Source organism: Saccostrea cucullata, unplaced genomic scaffold (assembly GCF_032062105.1).
Source record: "Saccostrea cucullata isolate Sc308-1 unplaced genomic scaffold, CSIRO_AGI_Scuc_v1 ctg5913, whole genome shotgun sequence".
Taxonomy (NCBI): Eukaryota; Metazoa; Mollusca; class Bivalvia; order Ostreida; family Ostreidae; genus Saccostrea; species Saccostrea cuccullata.
Window position 1 is genome coordinate 16,240 of NW_026929273.1, and position 20,667 is coordinate 36,906.

At 37.9% G+C, this 20,667-nt stretch overlaps 2 protein-coding genes across 2 annotated transcripts; one reads left to right on the forward strand and one right to left on the reverse strand.

Annotated features, from left to right (window-relative positions):
• The first annotated feature begins 3,170 nt into the window (after nucleotides 1–3,170).
• On the forward strand, nucleotides 3,171–5,362 carry LOC134280264 (uncharacterized protein F54H12.2-like). The gene is made up of 3 exons (XM_062762668.1): nucleotides 3,171–3,566; nucleotides 3,950–4,571; nucleotides 4,863–5,362. The coding sequence occupies exons 1-3, from the start codon at nucleotides 3,171–3,173 to the stop codon at nucleotides 5,360–5,362; spliced, it is 1,518 nt and encodes a 505-aa protein (XP_062618652.1).
• Nucleotides 5,363–13,199: 7,837 nt separating this feature from the next.
• LOC134280265 (F-box/WD repeat-containing protein 5-like) lies at nucleotides 13,200–19,727 on the reverse strand. Its single transcript, XM_062762669.1, has 8 exons — nucleotides 19,620–19,727; nucleotides 19,386–19,511; nucleotides 15,618–15,854; nucleotides 15,302–15,473; nucleotides 14,625–14,761; nucleotides 14,131–14,498; nucleotides 13,620–13,814; nucleotides 13,200–13,493 (listed from the first exon to the last, which is right to left on the reverse strand). Exons 1-8 carry the CDS (start codon nucleotides 19,635–19,637, stop codon nucleotides 13,298–13,300), a joined length of 1,449 nt encoding a protein of 482 aa, XP_062618653.1. The 5' UTR covers nucleotides 19,638–19,727; the 3' UTR covers nucleotides 13,200–13,297.
• Nucleotides 19,728–20,667: the final 940 nt, after the last annotated feature.

Consider the following 20,667-nt stretch of genomic DNA (forward strand, 5'->3'; position numbering starts at 1 on the left):
CTGAAGGGACTAGTCACAAAGGAGAATGGATGAAAAACAAAGAGACATGTATTCAAGATTTCTTTGATAAGAATCCAGGACAAACAGGTCTCAATGAAATCTACCTGTATAAGAGATTCAAGTTACCGCACCGCAAAAGAAGCAAACACATGGTCTTATTAGGACCCAGATCACCTAAATATGGAGAATTTAAATGGAAAGTCAATTACGTCTTGGCTCACCGAAGACAGGGACCCGAGAAGACTTGGATTCAAGGAAAATGGATGAAAAAAGCTGGAGATTGTATAAAAGACTATTTGGAAGAAGTGGTCGTAAAAGGATACGATATCATGGACTGTGCTTGTGAAACAGACTATTTGTACATGAGGAGACCTTTTCCCATACAAAAAGAACTGAACAGAAGTTTTGAATGTTTGTTATTATGATGTTCTTGTTCTTGTTGTTGTTGTTATGAATAAAAAAATAAAAAGAAAAAACCAAAAAAATTCTAGTGTTGTTAGTTATTTTTTTCCCTATATACACACATACAACTAAACGCTCTATATACACACAACAGAGCGCTCTATATACACTAGCTTTGTCATGATGACGTCACAATCACGGATTTGAATCGCTGCCAAGTATTTACCTGTGTAGTCAGCATAAAAAACGTAGGTCTATCGTATTGATGCACACGCCCCCTAATTTTTTGCACACGGTCCTTACAGGTATAAAAAGGTAGGACAAAGGTGCACACGGCTCACAGCAGGTATATAAAGCGGAGCTGGGAGTACCCTGCACTCATTATTTAGCCATCATGTCTTTTGTGTGGAGAATTATCTATTGGATTGATGTAGAAAAAACAATATGTTATCACTGCAATGAGAAGACGAAAGAGATACATAAATACGTCGGCTATAACGATGCGGGAGAAGTTGTTGATTGGTACTGGGGATGTAGTAAATGTAGAGAACCTATGCCACACTGGATGGTAGATGACCCCCCTTCCATGGAGACTTGTGGTTGTAGCTGGTGCCTGAAATATTTCATCTGGAAGAAAGGAATTGAGAACATACCGCCTCCCCGATGGGTGAAAATGACCAGGAACAGACCTTTGAAAGAATGTATGATGTGCTACCAGGAAAAGACTCGAGGAAAATGGAAATGCGGACAATGCCGGCAATATCCGTGTTGTGAAAAGTGTGTGAAGAAACTCTTTGAGACTTCCTACAAGAAATGCCCCTTATGCCGATATGAAGGACAATAAAATCATTTTTTTTTTTGTATTTTTTGACTTGAATAAAAATTTGTGTTTAAAAATTCTTTGTTGTTTTGTTGTTTGTTTTAAAAATAAAATATAATTTAAAAAATAAAAATTTAAAAAATAAAATAAAAATAGATGAAAGGTTTTATCAAGAGGTATATAACAAACCCTCTCTCATTCTGAAAAAGGACACTGAACAAGTCAGACGTGTTTTTTGTTTCAAAGATGCAGTATCGTTGGTATTGTGAGAGTCCCATTAGTCAGTGTATGTACATGCAAGGAGGGTGGATGAAAACTAAAATAGGAGCCATCATGGATTTCTTTGAAAATCATCCAGGCTATTACCTGGAGAATGTGTGGTTGGAAAAAAGAATGAAAATTCCCTATCCTCTAACAGGATCTAGAGTGAGGGTGAAAATCAACCAACATTATCAGCAATTCAAATGGGTTACTTGTACTCAAAGGAATCGACTGACACCCATCAACACCATTCAGAATGAAAGTTCATGGTACTCGGACATTGGAGATTGTCTGAAATATTATTTCAAGATGGAGAAAAAAGGACTGATGTTTCCACCTCATTATTGTCCTACAGAGTACTTGTATTGTCGCATCCCCTTTTCCCAGATTAAAGACTCGGTGGAAAAGAAAGGACATTTGTTGACTCGAGTGATTGAGGACCGATCATCAGAAGAAGAAGAAGAAGAAATAGATGTGTAAATTTTTTGAATAAATGTTTTGAATTTTAAAAAAGTGTTGTTATAAATACAAAGGTCTTAAGGTCTAGAGTCTCAGTCTTAGATTGAACATGGCCGAGAGCAGTGGGTTTTACATGACTTTACCCAGTGATGGGTCTATGGCCTCTTTTTCTAGCAATACGACCGCTCAATTTAAAACCTTATTACCACAATCCCTAGATTTAACCGACGGAGAATGGGAAGTGGCTTTAACAGAAATGATGTATCCCAATTCATTGAAAAACATTACAGAAAAGGAGGCTTATTTTGACATCCTGGTTCCTCAGTCTTATGCTCGCCATATCAAAAACCCCAATGTTTATGGCAGATTTAAAATGAAAACCTTAGACCCAATGCCATTACGTCAATGTCCTGTACTGCTCGATTGGGCCCATACTAAACGGCCTGCACTCGTTGAACTAGATAGCAAGATGGAAATTAGACGAATTCACTTCAGACCCGGGCCTTACACTCACCCCAAGGCCTTAACAGAGGAAATAAGTCTAGGACTAGAGAGATCATTGAAAAAAATATGGAAAACCCTTGGTGATGGAAATGAAGAAAAATCTATGAAATTAGTATATTACGAGACCTATGATCGAGTGATGTATGAAATCAATGAAAAAATGCTTACTCCCTTATGCATTCGTTTCCCCACATCCCTAGCTTATAAGCTAGGCATGGACGGTCAGAAAGTCATTCTTCAGAACGATACAGAAAACATGACCAAATGGATCAACATTAGTTACTTGGGAAACAGTACTGTGGATTTATATGAAAATCTGAAATCCATGTATGTCTATTGTGACTTGATTCAACCCCAGACGGTAGGCTCCAATGCCTTGAAACTCTTAAGAGTGGTGCCTTGTACATTTCATTTGGAGGATTCAAAACAAGCCAAATGGGAACCCATTCGAGCGGAATATTTGAAACTAAGTAAAAAACATTTCGATACCATTGAGATTCACATCATGACTCCTTTAGGGACTCCCATGCCCTTTGTAAGTGGTAAATCAGTGGTGAAACTTCATTTCAGAAAAGTCTACTGAGATGAATGTACCGTTATTGTGTTCCATCTTATTGGGTGTGGTGGCTTGTCTGGTCTGCTGTCTGTATTGTATTCAGCCGTAAAGGGTATAAAAGGAAGTCCCCCGAGGATATAAAGGTCAGTTGAACAAGCGACATGAACCATGCAGAATCATCCCGGATTACTGAGACAAAGAGGACACAGTTGGACTTATCATAAAGGTTTATTACGTCAAAAAGGCGGAGCAGTAGGTTCTATCATCTCTGGATTGGTGGGAGCCCTTCCCTTGGATAATCTATCGGGAACTCCTCTTACAGGATTACTCAAATTGGGTAGGCTTTTAACTCACATGAAACCTCAAAAAGGAGGAAATTTTTTAAACTTCCTCTCGGCAGCAGTCCCTAACATACCCCTACCGGGCATAGGCTCAGGTTTGACTCTCAAAGAAGCGACCAAGTTAGCCATGGGGCCACAAAAAGGTCGAGGATTTGTCAAAGATTTACTCAAACATGGGAAACAACAAGCCATCATGGCCGGAGTGAAGATAGGCAGGGATGTGGTGGGAAAAAGAAAAAACATCAGAAATGCTCTTTTAACCCACGGACTCAATGCGGCCAAAAATACAGGTCTATTTGCTTTCAATCGAGGAGTCTCTTTACCCTTTAGAAAGAAAAAGAAGAAAAAAGGACAAACAGGTCAAGGAAGAAGAAGAAGAAAAAGAAGAAAGCAGACAGGGAGAGGAAGAATCCTGTTAGCCCGAGGGGGTCCTAAGAGAAAAAGGAAAAAACAAGGAGGAATTCCTAAAAGAAAACGTCATTTAGATGTGTTTGACTGAGAGAGAGAGAGAGAGAGAGAGAGAGAGAGAGAGTATAAATAGGACAGTCCAGGGAACAGAAGGTTCATTTGTGAAAACTGAATCCTAGTAGACACATCATGTTACAGCCCGATTCCTGTGCGTGTGGGATGAACAATTTACAATTGTTTCAAGTCCCTCCGACTAATATTGCTTTAGAAGACTCGAAATGGGAAGAATATTACCCCATTTCCAGTACTTTAGATTCCGACACCGCTCCCATCGAATTTGAAATCAAAGGACAAGGAGATCACTATCTGGATTTATCTCAAACTTATGTTCAAATGGTATGTAAATTTACCAAAGACGATGGAAGTAATCTGACTGGGGCGAACAGCACTTCCAGTCCCGTGAATAATATCTTACATTCCATGTTTACGGAAATCGATGTCAGTCTGAATGGAAAAATAGTGACTCCAGGGACGGATACCTATCCTTACAAAGCTTATCTGGAGAAATTATTGTCTTACCGACCCAGAACTTTAAAGACACAGACGAGGGCCTGTAGTCTGTGGGAAAAAGATACGGCAGGACACATGGACGAAGTGGGGTTAGAGGCTCTTGGTGTAGCTCAAAATAAAACCTTTGATGTAACTCAGGGTCAAGATGGTGGTGCCGACACGGTGACCATTAACCAACCCATCCTCACAGCGTTACCGGCCAATTCTAAAAACGAAGGATTCCGAAAAAGACACCAAGCTATTGCTGACAGTAAGAAAATCAGTTTGCTGGATACTTTACATTTGGATTTGTTTCAACAAGATCGATTTCTACCTAATGGAGTGGACGTCCGTTTGCGATTTAATCGAGCTAGACCCTCTTTTACATGCTGATCAAAGGAGGAAGTACAGGAAAAGTGAAAATATTGAGTATGATCTTGTGGGTGAGAAAAGTCAAACCCACAGCAGTCATGATGAATACCATTAATCAGAGTTTGAATACCCACAGAGCCAAATATCCCTTGAGAAGAGTGGAAGTGAAAACCTTTACCATTCCCCATAGGGACCCAGTCTAAGATTACGGATCATCTGTTTCAAGGTCAGATGCCTAAACGTCTCATTTTAGGCTTTGTGGAGAATGCGGCCTTTAACGGAGATAAAACTAAAAATCCCTTTCATTTCCAAAACTTTGGGATCAAGAAATTAGATGTCAGTATCAACGGAGAGACCATGAGTACTCGTTGTTTTGAGCCTAATTTCAACGACGATTTATATCTGAGATCATATCTCAGTCTGTATCAAGCTCTGGGGAAATTAGGAGAAGATTGGGCTCCGGACATCACCCTAGAAGAGTATAAAAGCGGCTACACTCTATGGGGCTGGGATTTCACTAAAGATCAAGAAGCGCAATCGGATAAATTCCACATCATAGAAACAGGAAATCTGAGAGTAGAAGTGCAGTTTACCAACAATACGGTTAACACCATCAATTGTGTGGTGTATGCAGAATTCGATAACTTATTAGAAATTAACAAACAGAGAGAAGTGAGCATTGATTACTAAAAAAAAAATGGATACGGGACAATTGAGAGAAGTCTTATCCAGAGAATTCAAGAGTTCTTTTGGAGGCGTGTATCCTGTAGATTTATTACCGGATCAATTAAGACCTGGAGAAAAAGCTGTCGTGGTCAATACGGATCCTCAAGATCGACCTGGAGAACATTGGGTGTGTCTATATGTGAGCAATCCCGTGGTGGAATATTTCGATTCTTATGGATTTCCTCCCTTACAAAAAGAAATTCAAGATTTTATCCAGCGTCATGCTCAACAATGGATTTATAATCCGTATCGCTATCAAGACTGGAATACCGATGTGTGTGGACAATATTGCGTGTATTATTTACATCAAAGAGACAAGAAAAGAAAGAAAACCGACGAGTGGCTATTCCCCTTTGACCAGAGTACGGCTTTACAAAGGGACAGATACGTAGCGAATTGGTTTAAAAACACTTATCATAAATTACCTACGGGTCATGGACAAAAGTGTCAATGTTTTTATCAAAATGTATTGTAAATGAGTTGTTTGTTGTTTGTTGTTTGTTGTTACAAAATAAAGAATGAAAAAAAAAATCAAAATCTGTGTTCTTATTATTGTGTGTTAGTGTTTTCAGAAAAAAATCCAGTTTGAACTGGTTAGGCTAGACTGAGCTTTTGACTGTGAAGCGTGACGTCATAATCTTGAATCGGTGCCAAGTATTTACCTATGTAGTCAGCATAAAAAAAAACGTAGGTAAAACGTATGTTTTGCACACGGCCCTTATCTGCCAAGGTGTAGGGCATATAAAAACAAGGTGTTAAAGACGATCCTCCTCAGTTGGTGGGGCATGTGGATGAGTAAACGACAGTTTGGCAAGCGAATTCCAAGACTATTAGAAGAAGAAGAAAAAGAGATGGAAATGGATAAAGATAAATTTGCCTTATTAGAAAAGAGAATGACGGAACCTATGGAGGGGGATCACGAAGCTCCTCAAACAAAAAGAAGAATAGAGTTGAAAACCCTGGATCCGGAACCTAAGAATGAATATATACCCCTGCATGAGCCTATCAATGATCCTAAATGTCCAGACAGATTTTACAGGACAGCCATTAATTGGACTTTCACCATTAAAGAGCCTAAAGAAGAAGAAGATATAGACATGTTTCTGAGCAACCAAGATGATTTCTTCTTCGGTTTCCAGTATTTGATTATACAAAAGGAAAGACATCCCTGGACAGGAGAACTGCATCAAATCAGGGGATTCATTCAAATGAAGGAACCAGAAGGAGGACTGACTATGTGCAGACTTCATATCACTGCTGATTTTGCTATGTCTCACAGTACCCCAGAATTGGAAAGTATGTTTTACAAGCAAGGAGGTGACTATGAAGAATATGGGGTTCTGAAACCGGAGGAGAGAAATAAGGAATTGGAGCCCAGAGATTGGATAGAATGGGAGATAGGAGCTTGGAAGAAACCTGAAGCTATTGCAGCCAGAGAAGCTAGGAAGAAACAGTTCTTAAAGAATGTGAGCTGGTCAAGATGTGAATAAAAAAAAAAAAGATTGAACTGTTATTTATTGTTAGATCTCAATAAAAAAAGAAAAGAAAAAAAAATTGTGGGTTTTTTGTCATTTTTGAAAAAAAGGTTATCTCCCTTTAACCATAGATTTTTTTCAAAACACCAAAACAAAAAAAAGTGTTGAGGGTTTTTTAAAGATTGATAAAAATAAATACAATAAAAAAAAAGTATAAATAGTAAACATGGTACAAAACACACCTCAGTTGTGGACTGGTTTCATTATGGGTAACACCTCCAGTAAAGAAATGAGTCAGAACACTAGATTAAAGGAAACTGAATGGTTACTTATACAGGAGGGAGGAAAAGATATCATACCACCTCCCTTGATGGTAGAACATCCTGCAGTATTTATACCACCTCCCTTGATGGAAGAACATCCTGTAGAATATAAACCTCAGGAGGAGGAGGAAAAAGAAAACATAAGACCAAACAACAAACTCTTGGAGGATATTAAGGCTCATTATCAAAACAAACAGAAAGAAAATACAGGCAATGGATATATTGCTTACTTAAAACAAGACAGAGGTAGAATAGCCAATAATTGGATATTTAATTTAACTGGGTGCCGACAGGAAGATGTAGATCAAATCATTGGAAGTGATTATCAATACTTGATCTTACAAAAAGAAAGGCATCCAGAAACTGGAAAACTTCATCATGTGAGAGGATTCATTCAAATGAAAAACAGAGTTCAAGGGAGATACATGTACAGAAAGATTCATAAATTAACCTGTTTTGAGATGTCTTACAGCACCCCAGAATTGGAAAGAACTTTTTATAGACAAGGTGACTATGAAGAATATGGAGTTCTAAAACCTGATGTGAGAAACAAAGAATTAGTTCCAAGAGATTGTAGATTTACCTGAATAAAAAAAAAAAAAAACTTGTTTTATTGTGTTGTTTGTTGTTGTTCTATAAAAACAAGGGTGTTTTAAAAAATAGATTCATTTTACATCATGAGTCTCCAGGAGATACAAGGTGATTTACTCAACTGTGAGGTAGAAGCTATTGTTCATCAATGTAATTGTTTAACTGTAAAAGCTCATGGATTGAGTCAAAGTATTGCAGAGAAATTCCCACAAGCTAATCTCTATGCCACTCGCAGACCTCTAGGGACTAGAAATTTAGCCGTAGAAGAAGATAGAGGAATTCCAGGCACTATTAAGGTGTTTCCCTCACAAACCCCTGTGGTCATTTGTTTACTAGCTCAATGGGATTATGGAAAAGCAAGTCACCGACCTAAAAGAATTTCCACTTATCAGGATACCCCACAAAACAGAGAGCAATGGTTTCAAGCCTGTTTACAAGAAATGGGGGAAAGTTTACCTTACCAGACTTATGCTTTTCCTTACAAGATTGGGTGTGGACTAGCCCAAGGAAATTGGATTCATTATAGACATTATATTGAACAATTTGTACACACTTATGAAAAACATGTGTACATTCTTCATCATTAATTGTGTGTTTTCATGTGATGTAAAATAAAGATCTTTTTAAAAAAAAAAAAAAAGTACCTTTTTATCTGTCATACTCTAATGTCTGTTTTAAACAGGAGATGAAGGTCCACCGCAATCCCCATGCACTCATAAGCAGATCCCTGGAGGGGGGGTCAGTAGAAACACTCAAGTAGTTTTTTTTCCACTTTTTTTCTTTTCCCCTGTGATATAATGTCAAATATTTTAATGGAAAATTCAGAAATTCATCAGTAATTAAAGATAAAAAAACTTGCTATCTTTATAGTATTGATTTCCATTATCAGATTTTATTTTTTATCCATTTTAAAAATATAAACATTTAAAATAATTATCTTAATAATAATAATTAAATAAATTAAAATGATATTGAAACTTTTTTTAGATTCAAGTTTTGTTTTTATGTTAGTTATTTCACTGTATATTTCCCAAAGGAAGACCAACAGCCAGGCTTCACTTCACTTAGAGAATGGATTGGTTAGGAACAAAACATATCTTCCAGGTTTGAGGACTGTATAGAAAAATAAAACCCATTTTTTGTTATTATGATTTAAATTACATGAGACAATGTCTCTTATAAATGTAATACAAAAATAATATCTCTTATATATATGGATTCCTATACTCTAATCATATTAAATGTCATTTGTAAAAAATGTATTTTTTAAAGACAGATTTTATTTAGGATTGACTTTTTAAATGATGACATGAATAGCAGGCCATACTTTAAGCACATGACAAAAACATTTTCTCAAATTACACAGAAATGGGCTATTTAGCATAGCTGACATTAAACATATAGGTGAGGGATAACATAATCACAATTATAAACAATGTGAAACAACTTTAAACGACCTACACGGTAGATTACAAACCTTTTTCACTGGGGTAAAAAAATCTAATTTACATAAAAAATTACGGCGTACTTGGAGACATAATTTTTTTTTTAAAAAAAGTGACCTGGTGTTATAACTTGAGAGAAACACAATGTTTCTTTTTTTTTTTTTATTGACTGTTTAAGTAGGCATCTTTTCGAAACAATTGGGTGGCCGTGAAAACGGCCGCCTTAGTGGCTCCCCGGTAGCTTTAGTTTCTCAATAGCTCCTCCACCAGGTTGCCCATGTCCTCGTCAGAATCCGACTGTATAAAGATGTGTCATAAAAATAAAAGAAGACAAGCGGGCCTCTGTAGGCAACGTCCGCATACGAAATTATTTTCCTCGCTGTCTGACAAACAAAGCGTGCATATGGTCCGCTGAGTGGGGACTGAAAATCCCCAGCGGGGAACTCTCCCCTGGTTTCTGGCCTGGGTCTGGGGGGGCGCAGGTCGTGGTGGTGGTGGCGGGGACTGAGACGGTTGTCTTCGGTTAGAGCGAGCTCTCCTCCGCTGGTTGGCCACCGCTATTCTAGCCATATTTATCCTCATCAACTCTCGGTCATTATCAAGCCGTCGGACGGTGATGTAGGACTCTATTACTATACCCGGGATTAAGTAAAGTTCCTCATGGAATATTCTTCGATGAGCAGCCATCTTCTTCTTACACTTCTTTTTTCTTTCTTCTCTGTACTGGAATTCAGCAAACAAGCAGAATGAAGCCGAGAGCTCGGAGGGTCTGTATTTATACACAATAGCAGACGATTGTGCAATCGCGGCAAAACATCAACAATCCAATCATGTGATCAAATGTGATTGGCTTTTGATCATGTGATCAAAAAACGCCCCATCACAGTGACAAAGCAAAATTGAAGGGGGAAACGCCGAACCCGAGTGCATATATGACGTCATACAATAACATAACACTGATGTAGTATTACATGATTTTTTATTTCTTAAAAACTAACAAAGCTTCTAACTGTCGAATTCTCCTCCGAAATCGTATTCGATCTGCTACTAATTGCATCCAGGGACTTCTCCGGTCTTCGGGGGGTAATTCGTAGATTTGATTGAGGCTGGTATTAAAAGTCACGGATTTCCTAGCCTGTGTGAAATTTCCAGGTATTTCATTCCGTATTGAATACATACTTTCTCCATCGCATCTATGTCCTGCCACAATAAAATCACTTTGCCCGCTTGGGGATGGGTCAGGAAACTGTAAGGCTTTCCGAAATAAAGGGTCAGGTTCAGTCCGTACCATTTCTGGGGCAGAATTGTTTTCATATGTCGACATAGAAAATGTATGGTAGCTAGTCTCCCCATGCTCGTCGAATGATGTGATAAGGTTAGGCATAGTAACCATAAATCCTGAAGGGTTTCCATGATAGTGCTGGCTTCCTGAAATACTTGTTCTGCCTCCGGGGGTAGAGCTTCTTGGTGATTTTGTGCCCATCGTACTAAACAATCATACCCATCTAAAATCAGAGAGTGAGTGTGTATCAGGGTTGACATGATAGTCGATTGTGAAGAAAGGACCAGATTTTTCTTCTCATTTATACCCCCAGTATAAAACGTAGGTCTATCGTATATTTTTTTTTTGCACACGGCCCCCCTCACAGGTGATGCAACAGGTATAAAAAGGTAGGTCAAAGGTGCACACGGTCCCCCTGACTTGAATCGCTGCCAAGTATTTACCTGTGTAGTCAGCATATTTTTTGCACACGGACCCTAAACAAACTTGACTCGCTGCCAAGTATTACCTGTGTAGTCAGCATAAAAACGTAGGTAAAACGTATTGATGCACACGCCCCACAGCAGGTATATAAAGCGGAGCTGGGATTTGAGGATCAGTCTTGCTTGACATTTCGAACTTGACAGACGTGAAAATAGTATGGCAGAAGCAATGATGAATACTCCAGACAACCCCAACTATGTGACACCTGAAGGTTATGTAGGAGCCCCCATGCCAGAGTCACAGGATGCAGTGGGATTAGATTTGGGCATGTATAATCTTCCAGAATATGCGAATAAAGAAGATATGGGCCTATTAAATACAACTCTGGATGGGATTGTTAACATGCTGTCCGCTCTTGACAACAAGATGAATGATATGAACAACAAGGTGAGTGATCTTAACAACAAGCTGAATTATATTGGTGAGAAAGTGCGACATCATGACAACACGCTGAAATATATTGCTGAGAAGGTGGGTGATCATGAAAACAAGCTGACTGATCTGAAAACTTACAACGCCAGTGAATTTTGTTTGATTCGTGCCAAATTATCCAAATTAGAAGTAAAAGTTACTAACATGCAAGACAAAATGAGAGGAGGAGGAAGCACTTACCAGAAAAAAGAAGGACAAGGGGAATCGGGAGAAAAAAAGAAAACTAGACAGACGGATCCATGCTTCATCTGCAAAGAGTTAGGGCATTGGGCCCCAGATTGCCCCAAGAAAGATTTGTGCTACAAGTGCGGGAAATTTGGCCATTGGGCTAATAAGTGTACAGAGGATGAGGAGGATCAACAATTAGTCAAAGAAGTACAAAAACTGGAGAAAAAGCCTCAGGAACCCAAGATCTCAGGGACCCACCAGACCAAACCTCCAGTGAAAGAAGGAGACAAAAAAGAGAAAAAGGAACACAACAGAGAAAATCCAGGACCCAGCACTACTCACAAGAGGAAACTATCCCTGATGACCGATAAGGCCCAGAAGAAGAAAAAGTAAATTGTTGTATTTTTTTACTTGAATAAAATCTGTGTTCTTGTTTCTATTGTGTGTTATTGTTTTTTTTTCAGTTTTCGGAAAATCACTGTGAATGAGTGACGTCATAATCAAATTCTTGAGTATTTGCCAAAATCGTAGTAGCAGCGTTATGAATGGTAGTAGCAGCAGCGTATAGTGTATAATGTAAACACAGTGTAAACACACCCCCGTATTTAGGGGGATTATATGTACTGAATTGACCCGGCTATCCCCCCAGGGGCTGCACTCTATTGACCCACCTATCCCCTCCAGGGGCTGCACTCAGTTGACCCACCTATCCCCCCCAGGAGCTGCACTCAGTTGACCCACCTATCCCCCACAGCCCCAAAAGTGCACTCAGTTGACCCACCCATCTAGACGCCTTATACTACTTATAATGCATCGTCGATATATCTAAATGTTGAGTTGAAGGTCAAAAAACAAGGATTTCTTCTCGTGTGTGAATTTGCTTCATCTGATTAAACAAAGAGACCGGATAATACAACTAGTGCCCATCGGAATATTGCAAAATAATGTTGGAAAATCTGTTCTTCGAAGACTACCTGGTACATAAAGTCTATGAGGAACTCAAACAACATTTTATTATCAACTTCAGAGTACTAGTACTTGTGAGTCAACTCGAAGGAATTTACATCGAAGTTATTTTGTTGATGACCAATCGCAAGGAAGGAAAATGTCTGACTTTCATTTTTATTAAAGAAGCTGAACACTGTCTATTATAATGAAAAAACCTAATTTAAATTTATCGTGAGGAATGGTTGTTTTAAGAACCCTCTCTACACTGCACACCAAAGAGAGAAATCTAATTACACATTATACATATTATTATGTTCCTTGATTTGAAGCGCGTTTTTTTTTTTTTTTTTACAAATTGGGAATACTTTTGTCATGGCGCTATAGATTAAAAGTTGGATTTTCCAGACGTAGAATTCAATCAGGTGCATGAAACAGATTTATCCTAATTGTATTTACGGAGAGTTTATTTGAAAGTACATGTGTATTCTCAATTGAATTTTACACATTTGTATAAAAGAGCTTGATGTGTACATGCATCTTTGCTAGCCAATGATGTTTGTGATTCGTTCCTCTCCCTGTATTTCACAAAAATAACAAATATGTGGCATTTCCATAACGGACTTGTTTGCGGCAAAATCTTGTTCATAAAAATGATGGACAAAAGATTTCTAGGTGGTACAACTATCACGAAATAAACATCCAATGTACAAAAAATGAATTTGATGGCGCTATGCGACATTATATTCCAGAGATTAATCAATTATATAGCTCTCTTTTCTATTCAAAGACGTCCATATTCTGAGTTTTTTATCGTCTGCTACACTAGCTAGGACTTCCTGGTCACGTGGGTGGAAGGCAACAGCACTCACACCAGTGTGATGGTGTAACCTGGAAACGACTTTATGCGAGTGACGATCCCATAGGAAAACAACATCCGGTTCAGATTCACTGAGAAGTAAAAAAAAATAATGTAAAAAGACTAAATCTTGTATACAATTATAAACATAAGATTTCAATATGAATTTTATCGATGAAATGCAAAAAGCCTTTACATAATAATTGTAAAATGTATACTTTGCGACGAGGTCTTCAGACACACTTGGAAAGAAGTAAGATATTGTTAATGAATCATCTGCAGGTTTGGGGTCACAAAATATTTCCGGTTGTTCTTCAGTGTTTTCCAGACTGATCACCATGGTAACGACATCCTTCTCGTGCATGATGTAGACCCCTTCAGTTGAAAGTCGCCTCAAGTTGTATACCATGTACCTTTTAACATTGATGATGTCACATAATTTTGAATGTTCAGATTTGAATTACATTCTAAACTACAATATTAACAATTTAGAATTTATCATAGTTAGTAGGAAAGATCAAGATCAAAAAATATTGAACCAGTTGGATAGTTCTCATCAATTTTTATCAGGATATGAGGTGTGACAAAAATATCTTAAAATCTCTTTCAAATTGGGTTTAACGAGTGTGACAGAAGAACAGATGGAACAAAAAGATGACAAACAATGCAAGCGGTCCTGGCCATACTCATGGCGGGTCATAAAAACATATTGGCTGAGATGGATGTTACCTGTGATTAGTGGAAAGCTGAATTCCCAGACACGCACTATTTGTTAAAACAGTTTTGATTGGCTCTATCACCAAGGATTCTAACGAATCTAAGCTAACTTTATAAAACACTGCTCCGTTTTCACCAGACCGATTTAGCCTCTGTTTGTAGAGCGCTATAACTTTCACGTTTGTGGCAGAATTGTCCTTTGGTTCATTTGACGAAGAATTCCACTCTGACCAGTTTATGACTTTAACAAAATCAGGATTGAACCCTACTTGTTCAATTTTTAGAAGATCTTTTGTGTCTACATTTTGTTTTGAGAAACAGTCCGGGATCCGTAGCTCCGATAAAAGACGGTCATCTTCATCAAAGACGTCTTCATGAAACTTAAAAGAGAATTCCATATTAACAAGGTTAAAAATGCCATAATTCCTGAACATTAATATCTCTTTCGAAATTGAATCACATACATTTAAACAGTTACAGTGTATGTGCCAAAAAGACATACTCACCCTGCATGCGGTTAATACTACGTCATAAGGAGGGAAAAGATCGGATTTATTTACATTCAAGAAGGTTTCATTGTTCAGCCATGTTCCTCTGAAATGTCGTACGCCGGAGTGTCTGGCAGCCACGATATACATAATCTCTAAAAAGACGAGGAAAATATACTTCTAAATGTGTAATTCCTTTATTGATATTTCGGAGGATTGAAGGTACCATGCAGTGTTGTAAAGATGAAATTCCTTCATAGCAACCCCCCCCCCCCCCAATCCGAATCCGAACTCGCCGTATGGCGACATATCATGATCACAGCTGGTAAATGGAAAACAAGAAGTTCATGGGTCATATCCCATAGTGTACAGAAGGTTAGATAGACAGACAAATAAATAGGCATACTTAAGGACGTTGGACAGCGGTAAAACAACTCAGATGAGCTTTTAGCTCCCGTGAGATAAATGTGTATAGATTACTAGTATGTCCTACAATTTGCACGAAAGACGTCAGTTAAGATTCATTAAGATTCAAGATATGCTTTACTACACTCTCAGAGCTGACTCTTGGTCTCTAGTAGTGAATTTAACCTAAACATACTTTGAGCAATGTTATACTGCTGAACCCGACTCTTCATTATTAAAAGAACTTTTATAAAAAGATAAAACCAGAGGCTTTTTGACATACTTTTTACCTCTTTGGATGGAAAGCACAGCTAATGTACTGTCATATTCGAGACTTCTGCTTGTAGAATGAACAAGAAGGTGTGTTTCTGCATCGTTAAACTCAACGTAGTTCACATAATCAGGGTCGTCTGTAACTTTCTTTGAAATTAACAACACTGTGTTAATCCCATATTTCCAAATCTGCAAAATATCGAGAATAAAAACCTGAGATAATGAAAACAAAGTACGATTTCATTCAAGTCATCGCTATTTTTATTAATGAAACAGAAAAATTTAAAGAGTTGGGATTAAATGACCAATTAAAGGAAGAACAAGAAATCTTACATTTACAATGCCGTCTGCTCCACACGTAGCAATAAGACTTCCACTGTTAGAGAAGCATACATTGTAGACCTCGTCCACGTGACCTGTGCATGTTTGGTGCAGATGCACTGGGACGTGACAAATTAAACGTTTCAGCTCCAATTTCCAACTATCCTCCTTGCGCAGATATTGACATCCAAGTCTTTTTAAAGTCAGATTTCTCCATAAACTTTCATCTTGAGCAATACGATACCAATTCTGAAAAAGGCCAGTCAGATTAACGAAAAATTTTGATCCGAGTTGAAAACTGACCCAATAGTTCAATTTCATTGTTGAATATTGAGACCAAGGCTTTGAAATTTAGACCCGAACCATGTCGTAAAATTCTGATTCACAAACCGGTCAAAAATTCGAATTTACTGGGGATACTTTTACATCTCCAGTGCTATGGGCGTGTTGAAGACAACACAGATTCTGTTATATCTATTCATATTTAGACATTTTACTCACTCAAGAAGTCAATGACGGACTAATTAACTTTCAGAGAAACGAAATGACTGTCCATCAACAGATTTCCTTCTTTGCCTGCATATGGTGTTATGTCTCCCAAATAATTCAATAAGCAGGAGCATGCTCTGAATGCGATCAATTTTACCGAGACAGGCTATTGACAAATAATGACGTTACAGGGATTTCAACATTTTAAAGTCAGCATTTCGAAATGATCGATAAATAATAATAAACTTGCTAGAAAAAAATATGTATCCTATCACTGAGTCGTATTTTGACCAATGTATTTCCAAACAAATATGATCAGGGAGTGTGTCAGATCAAAAGAAGGTTTTTGATTTTCCTCAGGTCCGTGGACCCTGTTCACAGATTTGTATTATTTGTATCTTTTAATTTTTTTTTTTAATTTATCGTACATCCACATTAGGGCGGGACGAGTTGCGCAGCAACGAGTCTCGGCCAATGTGGATGTACGATAAATTAAGTTAATATGTTGACGGTGCGACCGTTAGAGCGAGCGCAAACTCTTCTGTTGTTTTGATTTAGATCGGGTTCGTCAAACCGCACGTGATATTTGGTGCGTCTAGACTCTGACGTCACATGACGTCGTATGTAAGTTGCATTTTCCAAGAAAAAGCCTGAACAGTGCTGAACGTTAATGAAGAAAGTTTCGTTTTCTATTTATCTTAAATATATACATTAAATAAAGGCGAGTAAACTTTTTGTTGAACATTTGTCGTTATTCTCGCGAGAACGTAGCTAAAACAAGTGATGCATTGTGGGTCGAAAGTACGGCATCAAAAAATTCTATCGAATGAATGTGCAGTAGTCCGAATTTTCTATTCGCACAGGCGTTGCTTTAAGAGCTCGCAGTGACGAGCGTCGCTTCGCGACGCTCGCTGCGCTCGCTATTACGAGTAACTGTTCTATAAATAACTTGTATCATGGATAACTCCGCCTACATTCCTTATATAGCGTTAGTGCAGCGGAAACAAGTTTATATCTAGAAAAGTCTAGAATTTTCTTGATAAACTCCGCCCATCGTCGCAAAGCATTGTGGTATAGCGCAACTCGTGTACAGACGACATTTCCAGTATAACAGCGAGAGAAAATGGACGACAAAATCGGCACCATCAATTTTGATGAGATTGACTTTTTAGCAATAAGATAACCGAGGATGATTTCACTCTATCACAGATATGTGATGCCATTGAAAAAGAAGAGGAACTCATTGATGGTATGAACCACTTTGACATTAACCCGACAGGCGCGAATGCACTGGACCTCGATCTGTTTGGGGATTTTAATTTGGACGGCATGGACGGAGGTGCCACCGATAGATTCAGTGAAACGAACAGCGATGAGTCGACCAAGCGTTTCGGGGGAATTTCTGATTACGAAATTGAGAAGCTGATTTCTAGTCAAGAAAATCAAAATACAAAGAGAAATACTCGTTGGGCATTTGGGGTTTTCGAAAAGTGGCGCCAAGAAAAAAACAAAAATCTGCCTTTTGAACTTGCAGTACCGGAACTTCTACACATGGATGTTTCTACTATGAGTTATTCATTGACACATTTTGTATGCGACGCACGGAAGAAGGACGGAAGTGAATACCCACCTAAGTCGGTCTACTATCTAGTTTGTGGATTGTTAAGGTATTTACGAGACAACAAGAGACATGACATTAATTTCTTTTCAGACTTGAAATTTGCAGAGTTTAGAAAAACGCTGGATGCTCAAATGAAATCCCTCTTGTCTAAAGGACTGGGAACTAAAGTCAAACAGGCAGATCCAATAACTCAAGAAGACGAAGAACTGCTTTGGGAAAGAGAAGTACTGGGAAACAAGTCCGCGGAAACGCTACAGTATACAGTGTTTTTCTACATGTGTAAATTATTCGGGTTGCGGGGATTTGATGAGCATAGAGACTTGACATGTGCAAACGTCACGATTGGTGAGGATGGGCGAGGTAAATACATCCACTTTTGCGGCGGTTCAAACAAGACTTTTAAGGGAGGACTTGCCCATCTATCTCTGCAAAGTAAAGGCATTCGGCACTATTGTCAACCAGGTACGGTATTTTTCCTTTAGATTGATTTTGTTTACATTACTACAACCTACATTGATGAATATAAATTTATTTTTGTTACTTGTTTTAAGGAGATCGATGAGTAGCCGACTATTTTCATCAGTACCTTAATGCACTTGGAAACGAGGGAGAGTTTTACACACGTCCACTTGCAGGGAACCCTATTCGATATGGTGCACAAGTTGTTGGTGTTAATAAGATTAAAACCTTCATGAAAATCATCTGCAAAAAGGGGGGTCTCGTTGGAAACTTTACTAACCACAGTGGAAAGCGCACCTGTGCTAGCCAGTTGTACAGCGCTGGAATGGATGAACAGGCGATCATGGAGCGAACCGGACATAGGTCGGAGCGAGCAGTGCGGAAGTACAAAAGATCATGTCCAGAGGTAGCAGAGAATGTCAGTAAAATACTTGATCCACCGGCGCCGAAAGCAATGAAAATGGAAACACCGTATGACGAAAATGATAACCAAGAACCTATGTGTGCTGAAAATACGCTGGAAAAAGTCTGTGAGAGTTTGCAGTCAATGGCCTCTAGCAGCAATTCGTCTAAACAAATCGACAACAGGGCAATGGCGGATTTGACCAACAAGTTTCAGTTTGAAAACTGTAAAATTTCGTTCAATTTTTGAGACAAACACTTGTGACATGGCTTAATGCAGAAAAATTTAAAAATTTGGTTTAAATCATACATGACAGTACATGTGTCAACCTTTTTTTTGTTGGTTTGTGAAAAAAAAATTAAAATGTTTTTTAGCACTTTGTCTTTATTTTAAAAGTGTGCAATAACAAGTTATCGCATTGGAAGTTAACGCATACTTAAGCTCCACCCCCTTTCATTTTAACTGGATTTAACATTTAGGCAACTTCAAAGGGAAAATACCGCATCCATGATACAATCCTTTTTTTCATACTTCTATATTCTTCAGTGCAAACATGTTTTTCATATTATGACCTTACATCGTTCAACTCATAGTTATTACTAGAAAGGGACGACTTTTTGCTTTTATATGAATGTAGGTCAAAATAATAAATGCCTGGCATATAAAAAGTTTGACGGTCATCACATATAAGAATGTAAAAAAAAAAAATACAGAATATCCTTTAAAACTAGGCCTAGATAATGAGATCCGTACATTTGCAATTTATTATAATTGTCTGGTGTGCACATATAGTGTAATATGATATTACCTTGCAAGTCCTGGCAGCATTGTTTAATTCTTGTACATTCAGGTAGGAGAATAGTGTCAATAAAATTGGATCCGTCAGGTCTTTCCATGGATCATCCATTTCACTTGGAACCAAAGAAAGATAACTCTAATGTTTATATGAAGAAAAATAACAAATAGGAAATAACTGAAAGTGAAAGCAAACCTAAAGTAAAATGGATAAATCAAGACATCACATAGCAACGTTCACTCTTACCCCATCACTAAGTTCCATCGTGGTTCACCTTAGTGCCCTAAATTCGATAATTTTTTTGTGTATTTTAAAGCTTTTGTTTTCCCGTGGACAACATACACTACAGTAACATTACAGATCTATAAATAGATCTGGTGGTGGAGCGGATCTAAATCTAAATAGTTGATACAGGACGACTTCCTGTGACAGCTACTCTATACATTTGTATTGTAAGAAAGCATACATTAAAAATAAAATAAATCATGATAAAAAGCGTAAGCCTTGTGTAATATTAAAAATTTATTTTTCATACATAAATAGTTTATTAATACATTGAAAAGATTTTGGAAAAAAAATTTCATTTGTGCTTGTTTTGTTAATACCCCCCCCCCCCCTCAGTCACCAGACTACCTTTCTCATAAATTAAGATGTCTTCAATATTCAGATGCCATTTTAACTAATTAAGTGTGGTGTATGAACATTGAAACATATTTTGTAATGCGGATAAATTCAAGACCATTGATAAACAAAGGAGAAAAAACATGTTTTCAGGGTGTGTTTATGTCTTATGTTGTCTTATCCCACTATTGCTGGTACAGTATGGTGGTTGTCGATGTGCGTGAACATTAAATTTGACGGAGAGTGGTCATCGATGTTGTTTGTTCCTGAGAGTGAATTCGAACACATGGCGGTTTGTAGATCTTCAGGTATGTATGTAACAGACAAAGTAATTACTTACAGATATGCTTCAGGTTCAAGCGCGTGGCGTGGAAAGGTGATCCATTTTTAGACGTGTACGCATGTATCATGTTTATCGTTCATCAATCTCCTCTGTTGCATCCTCTTCGTTGCACATGCGCACTGGACACCTGTGGCGATGATTTTGGCAAATATCTTTGATCTCCCACAAAAACATCTTTAAAATGGGGTGGATTTGATAATTATTTTATCTAAGAGCCGTAAGTATAACTACCTTTAATTTAACTTTACTAATATCTGTCAGTTTCTTTAACCTTTAAAGATCTTATCACTGCAAACACTAGACTCCTTAGCTCCTTGTAATTAGCAGTAT

Coding starts and splice junctions, on each gene's coding strand:
- LOC134280264 (XM_062762668.1), top strand. CDS start 3,171: ATGCAGAATCATCCCGGATTACTGAGACAAAGAGGACACAGTTGGACT. Junction 3,567..3,949: donor TGAAGATAGGCAGGGATGTG/GTGGGAAAAAGA, acceptor ATCATGTTACAG/CCCGATTCCTGTGCGTGTGG. Junction 4,572..4,862: donor ACACCAAGCTATTGCTGACA/GTAAGAAAATCA, acceptor CATTCCCCATAG/GGACCCAGTCTAAGATTACG.
- LOC134280265 (XM_062762669.1), bottom strand. Junction 15,474..15,617: donor GAGCAGACGGCATTGTAAAT/GTAAGATTTCTT, acceptor GATATTTTGCAG/ATTTGGAAATATGGGATTAA. Junction 13,815..14,130: donor CAGCTTTCCACTAATCACAG/GTAACATCCATC, acceptor CAATGTTAAAAG/GTACATGGTATACAACTTGA.